The following is a 9,602-nucleotide window of genomic DNA, read 5'->3' as shown; positions in this document are numbered from 1 at the left end:
ACACTTAAAGACTTTATTACAAAAACAACCACTTAAACCATAAAAAATAACCAATCGTTGTAAAAATACTCGTACAAGTTAAACAACTATTTGACACTTAAAATAAGAGTTCGAAAACACAAGATTATTGTACACAGTATTTGTTGAGAAAGTATGCAATAAAACGTTGAACAACTTGACCTAGGGACCAAAATGAATACGGAGTATAAGTCACAATCACAATTATTCCAATAAATTGGAGTGAAGAGCATCTCTCCAAAATTTACATGGAAATTTGCATACCGTACGACTAAGGAAGAAGATACTGGATATCATAACATCTTTTTTTTTGGTGTTGATTGATTTAAAGAGTACATATTTAAAGAGTTGGCACATCGTGTAATTGACTATGACACCACAACTACATCCTTGGAATTTTTCTGTGCCAATTTAAACTTTTAAAGTTTTCCCACCCTCTAAGATTCCAGTCATTCCACCAATATAACCAACCAAAGAAATTTTTTGTTTCATTCTTGGACCCAACTAATGCGATATACATATATACTTCAGCCTTTTTTTTTAGTTTGTTTTCTTGTATTGCATAGGTTTTTTTTTTTTTTTTTTTTTTTTTTTTTTTTTTTTTTTTTTTAAGATAAGAAGATATTGCATAGAATCCTATTAGGTGGAGATTAGAAGTGTAGTCATTAATGATTATTACTTTATAAAGATAATAATAGATTTAATGAGAGAGGGGATGATATGGCCTAGTATGGAAAAGACTACACATACTCCGTACAATGGTTGTATGTGGGTCACCTGCCCACCTACATACAACCATTGTTGGCAACATTTAATTGGTTTATATTTTGGGGCCTACTTTTTTTCCCTCTTATTTTTTTCCACTCTTTTGATGTGGCATGCATACAGTATTGTATGTGGTAACCCACATACAACCATTATATGTGTAGCATCACTCGGCCTAGTATACTTTCTTATATATTGGAACAACTTTTTACGAGTAGTTGAATGAGAGAGAACATGAAACTAACTTAAGTAACTTTTATTAGTAAAAAGTAAGATTTTTTATTTGAAAAAAAAAATGTCATAGAGCATGACAGCAAAAAAAACTTGCAAATTACATTAAAATAGACGAAAAAGACCCAAAAAAAAAAAAAAAAAGGATAACCTAGATTGAGACAAGGGGAGTTATTTCTCATACATAATTTCATTTTGATGTAAGAAAAATACACTTAATTTAGAATGAATAAAGAACCCCGTATTACTTAATTGAGGAATTACATAAATTAAATTTCATACCCCCACCATTTCTAAAAATTCTTGTTTAAATTTTTTTTTTTTTTAGGTGAGATAATTAATTACTGTATAAATTAAAAGAACTTTTAGTGACAAATGGAGTACAATTTTAAATTTCGTCCATAAAAAATACACTCATAAAAATGAAGTATAGAACGTCTATCTATTTCTTACATCTTATTGATTATACTCAATCTTTTTGTAACTTTCACCTTGTGATAAAAATAGGTATCATTAAGGTTCATTAATGGTTGATACTTCTTGTCTTCTCCTACTTGAAAACAATCTATATCCCTAAAGGATATAGCAAACTTTCATTTTAATTGCAGTTGGAAGTAGGTGAAATAAGTAAACATTAGTAGTTTTAGTACTAACGACATTTTAGCATCACAAAGACATTTGTTAGGTGTTAGGACAAGTTTCAATAATGCCTTTTAAATAATGTTAAATATGGGCCAATTCAAGCATAGAAAAGTCAAGGTACATTTTATAAATATGAACATAAATATAAACCTTAGTACAAAATTCTAAAAGCATCAATAATTCATAATTGTCGGTTAGATGTTATAAGTCCCCACCAAATGATAATATGTGATTTCTACAACTTCCACTAATGACTAATTAATCTTTTTAGGTACACCATTTTTGTTCCAATTTTCTTTTCTAATTTGTTAAGATTATCATTTATACTAATTTCAATTTAATCATTATGCTTAATGCGCCATGTCCCTTGCTTTAATTAGGAGGAATTTTTTGCCACCTCTTTCTTGATATAATTTTTCTTCTTAGGGTCCTACCAATTTGGGATAGGGGCCTACTACTGTAATAAATTTCAGTTAAGTTGTGCGTGCAAACTACAAAGTACACCTATTATTCACTATGTATAAAACAAAGTACAAGTGTACGTGATTTATATTTCCTAAATTCCAACTGATCTAATTTGATTATTTTAGCTAATACATTATTTTATCCCAAAATTAAGTTGTGTTTGTTCTATTCACCTTATTCTTACTCTTTTTTTTTAAAAAAAATAAGTTTAGAGAAGATAATTCATAACATATAAGTTCTGATAAAGTTGATAAGAGTTACTACCTAAGCTTAATTTACAACTAAAATGAATTCTATTAAGTTTTGATAAATTCAGATAAAATAAAATAATTTAGAAAAGTAAAAATAAAGTGAATTTAACACACCGTTATCTTTCTTCCAAAATAAAAAAAAAAAATACTATGATCTAAACTTTTGTTAATAATTTATTTTATTTGTAAATTGAACTTAAATAATCCTTACTTATCTAAATTTATTATCCAATACTTATACCTTATTAAAATTATATTAATAATGAAATAAAACAATACAAGACCTATATGTTATAAAGTGCTTCTACAATCAATAGAAATCTTTGTTTCCTAAGGGCCTGTTCACTTCATATTAATTTCAGTTCAATTCAGTTCAGTTCAGCTCCAATCAGTTCAGTTCAACTCTAGTCAGTTCAGTTCAGTTCAACTCCTAATTTCCTTCTCATAAAATATTCATTTCAGTTCTATTCAGTTCAATTCATTTTAGTTCCAATAAGTTTAGCTCAATTCAGTTCAGCTCAGTTCAGTAAATGTGAACAGACCCTAAATTCATGTTATAAGGCTCTATTCTTTTCATGCGCTCTATTCACTTTATAAGTTTTGATAAATTTCAAAATTTGGTAGAATGAATTCCATTAGGATGGAGGGAATAGTTTACATCCACATGGATAAGAATAGTTAACCAGATATCAGGGAGTAATTAAGTTGATACTAATACTTAAAGGAGTAACTAGAGTAATGCATGGGGTTTAAAGAGCAAAGTTAGAAAGTTAGAAAGCTAAATATGAAATAACTTAGGGCTAGTTCTCTTCAGCTTAATTTCAGTTCAGTTTAGTTTAGTTCATCAGTTCAGTACATTTTCAATCAATTCAGTTCAGTTCTTAATTTCCTTTTCACATAAACAATTCATTTAAGCTATATTCAGTTCAGTTCAGTAAATCTGAACAGGCCCTTATTAGTATTTGTGAGAAAACCGTAGGAATAAAAATGTAAATCCTTATTATTGTATATATTTCCTCCGTTTTTTTAGTTGACACATTTCTTTAGTGACGTGTGCCCATGTACGAATTCAACCATTAATATTTTTAATTAATGATAAGCAAAAATTTTACAAAAAAGTTGATATTTTGAAAATATAATCGTGACGAAAATCCCACATGACTATATATTCATTACGTATAAAGTACAAAATACGGGTCAAAGAAAAGTGTATGAATAGTGCTAAAATCAAAATGGGTCAACAAAAAAATGGAGATCCCACATGACTACATTTCCCTTCAACTTGTATTACAACCTTGTTCTTTTGAGTTGCTATGCTATGCTAAAATTTGCTCTACTCTGCTTTAATGAGTCCTGCTCTGCTCTGATCCACTCTGTTCAGTTGACATCTGCTATACTCTACTACTTCGTATGTTGAAAATTGCTTAAATATGCTCTGTTATGCCTTACTTGTCCAGAAGTTCAAAAGAACGTGTTCGTATTATAAGTTGAAGGGAGATGTAGTGTAGTGGCCGATGTGTACATATACTATTACTTCGTACTTTGTATTATTTAAATAGTATTTAGGGAGTAGTTAAGTTAATAGTACTGTAATACTTAATTAAGGAGTAATACAGACGACTCAACAAATCAACTTTGTAATTAAAATAGTGATAATACTCCTGTTTAACACCTTTTGTATTCCAGTCTTCTACTTGCTGCTGCTCCTGCTTTACTTCAACAGTCAAACTTGTGGGTGTTCTTTCTCTTTCTCTCTCTCTCTTCTCTAATAAACAGACCTTCTTTCTCCATTTTACAATCTTGTGCTGCTTTCCCCTTCTTCTTTGCGAAATTCTTGCTGTTGTGTAATTTCAATTTCTGGGTAATTTTCCTTGAATCCTGTTCTTTTGGTGAATTAGTTTGAAGGTAAGGCAAAAAGGTTTGATTTTTAGTTCATTTTATATCAACTTTTTATTTTTTTGCTTAAATTTTGTGGGTTGCATACCAGGTGTTCGCTGAAATTTCCCAGAGAAGAGTAGATCCTGAAAAGGGTTTTTGGGGGTTTAAAATTTTCTGGGGTTTCAAAATGGAGGCTGAAAATGGAGAATTTAAGTCTAAAATGGAGGATTATGAAGTGATTGAGCAAATTGGAAGAGGCGCATTTGGGGTTGCTTTTCTTGTCCTCCACAAAGCTGAGCAAAAGAAGTGAATTTCCTCTTCCTTCAAGATTAAATCTTGTTAATTACTTCGCTAATTACTTTGTTTGAATGTTTAACACTTTGATTAGCTGATACTGTGATAGGATCAATTGGTTGAATTTGCTTCAATTTTATATATTTTTTCCAAGTTTTGTGGGGTTTAAGGAAGGGGATCAATTATAGGGTGTTGAAAACAGGTCAACGATTTCAAAAATGATAAGAAACATGCCAAATAATAGAGTATTGTATTTTTAAATTTTTTTTGTTGATCGCTAATGATTTGTTTGTCGGTGTTATATAGTTGCTACCCATATTTCTTGTGGTTGCTAATTATTCATGTATTTTTTTTAGGTATGTGTTGAAGAAGATACGCTTAGCTAAACAAACTGAGAAATTTAAGAGAACAGCTCTTCAGGAGGTTAGTCTCTTTAGTCATCAGTCTCTAATTTGTAGAATTTCAATTGAAATTGTTGGGAGTCAAGATCTTATTACTACGTAATTTAATTTGGTGGAGTATAAAATTATCACAGCTTAACATATGCAGCCTTATGGTTCTGAATATAATACAAATATCCTGAATCGACATTAGTTAAGAAATGTATGACAAAATGACACATCCACTAGTATTGCTATATCTTTATGTTTCATACCTCAACTTTTAGGTGATTTAGTTCATGAATCTATGACAAAATCACATTTTGATCTATTAGTTTAGTTTAGTTGTCTCTTTGTATTGCACTCCCTGTGTTCCTTTATATATGTTCCATTGGGAATATTTCATTTGAAGGGAGAAAAACTTTGATCATGACTATTTATGGATATATTATTCATTGATGTATGTAAAGATAAGATGCTCATGTGGGAATCTTATTAGATTCGTTTCGATGTGTAAGTTCAAAATATTAGCTTTTCATATTTTTTAATCATAAACATTTTAAAGATATTGTTGTTCAAAGATGTACATTGAAGATTTGATAAATGACAAATGGGACAAGCATTGAGGAATGGAGGAAGTATGTTTTACGTACCTTTTACATGTGTAACTGTGGTTATTAGTCTTAGTACCTTTTGCTGCATTCTTTGATCTTGGTATGTCTTAATGTCTTGTTGTCCAAATGTTGCATTTTGCTGAATTTGTTTGCTTTCTCTTTTTTAAAGGACAAGAGCTTTCCATTCTCAGTACATACCATTTTTACTTTTGCCCTGGCTGTTGTTTTGTTCAGATGGAGCTGATTTCCAAGCTAAACAATCCTTACATTGTTGAATATAAAGATTCTTGGGTGGACAAGGTAAATATAGACATTACATACCGAGTATATATTAGTGCCATATTGGCAATTAGCCAATTACTGTTTGCTACGTATTTTGATTTAACATAGTATGTCTTTAGAATTTGAACGCTACTGCACCAATATGAACTCAACTTCTCAGTTAGGAGGTAGCATGGCCATTACATGTGCTGATTTTGTTATAATCTGTTTGAAACTATGAAATTTCTTAATGACATTGCTATGTTTTACTACTACGGCTTCATACTATCATTTTTTCTCTACTGTAGGAATGCTGCGTATGCATTGTAACCAGCTATTGCGAAGGAGGTGATATGTAAGCAGTTAGCATCCTTGATTATTATCACTTATGTACTTATCTCTTATAGAAGTATTGTAGGATTTCAAATTGTATGACTAGCATGAGAGTTTCATTAGGCACTCATTTTAAAATAATTGCGCGGTGATCATTAAACAGAATCTTTCATCTTTGTGATCACAAGAGGCAATGCGTGCATGTCAACGGTCCTATCCATTAAAATGAAGAAAATTTTATTTATTTTTTTTTATTTTATTTCAAAAGAAATTATGCAGTTTCCATTCTTTTTGGATGCCATTAACTAATGACTAAATGGGATAATATTCTGGATGATCAGGGCTGAGATCATTAGGAAGGCTAAAGGATCACATATCTCCGAGGAGGTAGCAATAGATAATCATTTACCAATTCTCGTTATATTACTTGCATGAGTATTTGGAAACCTATTTAAATTCTTGTTATCTCCAGAAAATCTGCAAATGGATGACTCAGTTGTTGGTAGCTGTGGATTACCTGCACTCCAACCGCATACTTCACAGAGATCTGAAGGTTTGTAAATCTGCATGTGCTTGCAAAAACGGTACTGGTGTAGTATTTCAAGGATTGAAACAATTTTTATGGCCCACTAATGACAATTGTAATGTAACTATGTTTATTTCAGTGTTCCAACATCTTCTTGACAAAGGAAAATGACATTCGGCTCGGTAAGGGACTTTCTGCCAAGGCTTTTTTTTTTTCTTAAAAAATATATCCATTGACATATAAAAATTGTACGCTCTTATGTGTTAGAGGTTGAATTGAGCTGGATTAGTGCTTACAAAAACATTTTGTGTGGAGGTTATAGGTGACTTTGGACTTGCAAAACTTCTCAAGCCTGATGATCTTGCTTCATCGGTATTGACTTCTGAGCATTTCCTTTATTGATATGCATTTGCAAACAATAAAATTATTTTTCTGATGAAAGGGTTTTTGTTAATGACTTACTGTACTTAGGTTGTTGGTACACCCATAAATATGTGTCCAGAGATCCTTGCAGATATTCCTTATGGCTACAAATCAGATATATGGTCACTTGGTAAGTAACAAAAAGTATTCTGGTGTCAAACTGTTAATTTAAACTCTGTTATCTTGTACTGTGCTGAATTATTTTGTTCCTTTAGGATGTTGTATATTTGAGATTGCTGCACATCAACCAGCATTCAAAGCTAATGTAAGTCCCATGTTGAATTACCTCCGTACTAAATTATCTATTGGACACAGAAAAGTTATAGTTTGATTTTTGTATGATTTGTTATTAATTCTTCTGGTTAAATGAAACAGGACATGGCTAGTCTGATCAACAAAATTAACCGATCAATCATGACCCCACTTCCAATTGTCTACTCCTCCACATTGTAAGTGCCACAAAATCCAAGAAATGGACTTGGTGCTTTAGATTTCCCCACATCTATGTCTCCGTTTACTTTCAGTTGCATGTTTTATTATTCTGTTAATCCATTATAGAATAAAGTCGCATTATCTTTATTCACAATTTGTGCTTCTGCTATCCAGGAAACAAATTATAAAGACCATGTTACGAAAAAGCCCAGAGTATAGGCCAACTGTGAGTTTCAGTGCCTTTTGCACCTGCCTTTAAATTCTTAGACTAGATTGTAGCTCTTGGATCCTCTCTGATGCATGTTCTGTTTTTTTTTTACTTATCAGGCTGCAGAAATTTTAAGACATCCTCACCTGCAGCCATTTCTAGTCAGATGTCGTGCTACATCCCCATCCTATCTCCCTGTCAAGTCGCCAAACTCAAAGGAAAAGGCAGAAAAGACAGCTAGGAGACTTTCGTCTGGTAAAACTAATAGGGGCAAGGATGGAAGAGAGAGTGAACATAGAGCAGTAAAGCTAATTGGAAATTTTGATCAATGTGACAAGGATGGAAGAGAGAGAGAGCATAGAGCAGTAAAGCCTATTGGAAATTTTGATCAATGTGACAAGGATGGAAGAGAGAGAGAACAAAGAGCAGTAAAGCCAATTGGAACTTTTGATCAATGTGAAAAGGTTAGTGATGCTATGCCCATCAATCAGCAGAATTGTTGTGACAAATCATCCACATCTGCTACCTCTGAGGAAAACCTTGAAACGAAGAGAGTGGATCTGGTGAGCTACTTTAAGGATAGATGTGATGCCAGTGAAAGTTCCAAATGTGAGTCTTCAGGCTGTCATACGATTATAAGCAGCTCAGATGAGCTAAGTGGCTTAAATACTTCCAAGGAAAGCGGTGTGGAAGAAACTACAGCCCCAAATACATTTAATAATGAATCCCTTCAACAATGGGTAGATGTTAACGTTGCGAATGCGACCAAACTAGATCTATTGGAGCTTTATGACGTACAAGACCTTACTGACGTAAGTGAAAATGTCAATCAAGTCATGCCACAGAACAATGGAAATACATCGATTTCCTCTGAAGAGCATTGTTCTGCTAACAGCTCTCCTGATGATGGACCTACACCATTACCAGTTACGCAAAATGAGAATGCGCATGTTGAACCAAGCTCTCAAAAAGAAATGGAAAATCATGATATTTGTACAGAAAATCAACCAACAGAGATGTCTATGCCTTCTGAGAATGGCAATTTGCTTCCATCCAACTGCGAAGTTGGAGTAGAGACTCTCAACACTAGTTGCATCTTACAGTCAAGTAGTGGAAGTGATGAAACAATTAACCCAACACCAGCTGAATTGTCTTTACTGAGGAGGACCCTAACAGCAATGAGTGGTGGTCAAACCAAAGGCGGGGTTGAAGTTCCAACCCACCAAAGAGCTGATGCTTTGGAATCTCTCCTTGAGTTATGTGCACGGCTACTTAGAGAGGATAAGCTTGACGAACTTTCTGGTATTTTGAGACCATTTGGTGAAGAAACTGTGTCGTCTCGGGAAACTGCAATATGGCTGACAAAAAGCCTAATTGCAGCACATAAATCAGCCAAAGCTACCTCAACCTGATGTTTTAGAGCATTTGATTTGGTTTTGCCTTGTTCATGACATTGTGATGTGTAAAAATTTTGTGTGCATGTGTGAGATTCAGAGGGGTGGGTTCATTCAATGTATTTGTGAATTATCTGAAAAATGGCTGCTGTTTTGAACTCTGTAATCGCAAACCAGTGGTTGCTTATTCTTAATTGGAAGTGGCCTTCAACAATAGGAAATTAATTTGTCAAATTTGCTGAAATGAACTTTATCAATGCGTTAATTTCATTTATTTTTAAAGCTGGTGATGATTTCAAAGGATTTATAGGGAGGGAAAGAGGAAGAATTGTACTATAAGATTCTGCAAAAGCAATCTTTATACAGAAAATCTGCTGCTTTGTATTCTTGGTTCTCCTATATTGTGTCAAATGAGATCTTGAGCATGTTCGAGAAATACTAAGTTGAACAACAGGAATTCTGAGCAGTTATGCTATCCATCTTTAGT

The 9,602-nt window shown here is 32.7% G+C and overlaps 1 protein-coding gene across 2 annotated transcripts; it reads left to right on the top strand.

Moving 5' to 3' along the window:
* The first annotated feature begins 4,051 nt into the window (after window positions 1-4,051).
* LOC145607639 (serine/threonine-protein kinase Nek6-like) lies at window positions 4,052-9,389 on the top strand. Of its 2 annotated transcripts, none has more exons than XM_081663227.1 (14): window positions 4,052-4,233; window positions 4,360-4,556; window positions 4,901-4,967; window positions 5,773-5,838; window positions 6,108-6,154; window positions 6,474-6,519; window positions 6,605-6,685; window positions 6,798-6,840; window positions 6,981-7,030; window positions 7,130-7,211; window positions 7,297-7,346; window positions 7,457-7,530; window positions 7,688-7,739; window positions 7,841-9,389. In XM_081663227.1, the coding sequence occupies exons 2-14, from the start codon at window positions 4,438-4,440 to the stop codon at window positions 9,131-9,133; spliced, it is 2,070 nt and encodes a 689-aa protein (XP_081519353.1). In that variant the 5' UTR covers window positions 4,052-4,233; window positions 4,360-4,437; the 3' UTR covers window positions 9,134-9,389. The 2 variants fall into 2 exon arrangements, with proteins under 2 accessions (XP_081519353.1, XP_081519352.1); XM_081663226.1 differs by having other exon boundaries at window positions 4,052-4,277.
* The last annotated feature ends 213 nt before the right edge of the window (window positions 9,390-9,602 follow it).

This window comes from Chenopodium album, chromosome 23 (assembly GCF_948465745.1).
Source record: "Chenopodium album chromosome 23, dcCheAlbu1.1, whole genome shotgun sequence".
In the NCBI taxonomy this organism is placed as follows: Eukaryota; Viridiplantae; Streptophyta; class Magnoliopsida; order Caryophyllales; family Amaranthaceae; genus Chenopodium; species Chenopodium album.
Note: the sequence above shows the minus strand (reverse complement) of the source record. Positions and strands in the feature narration are given on the sequence as shown.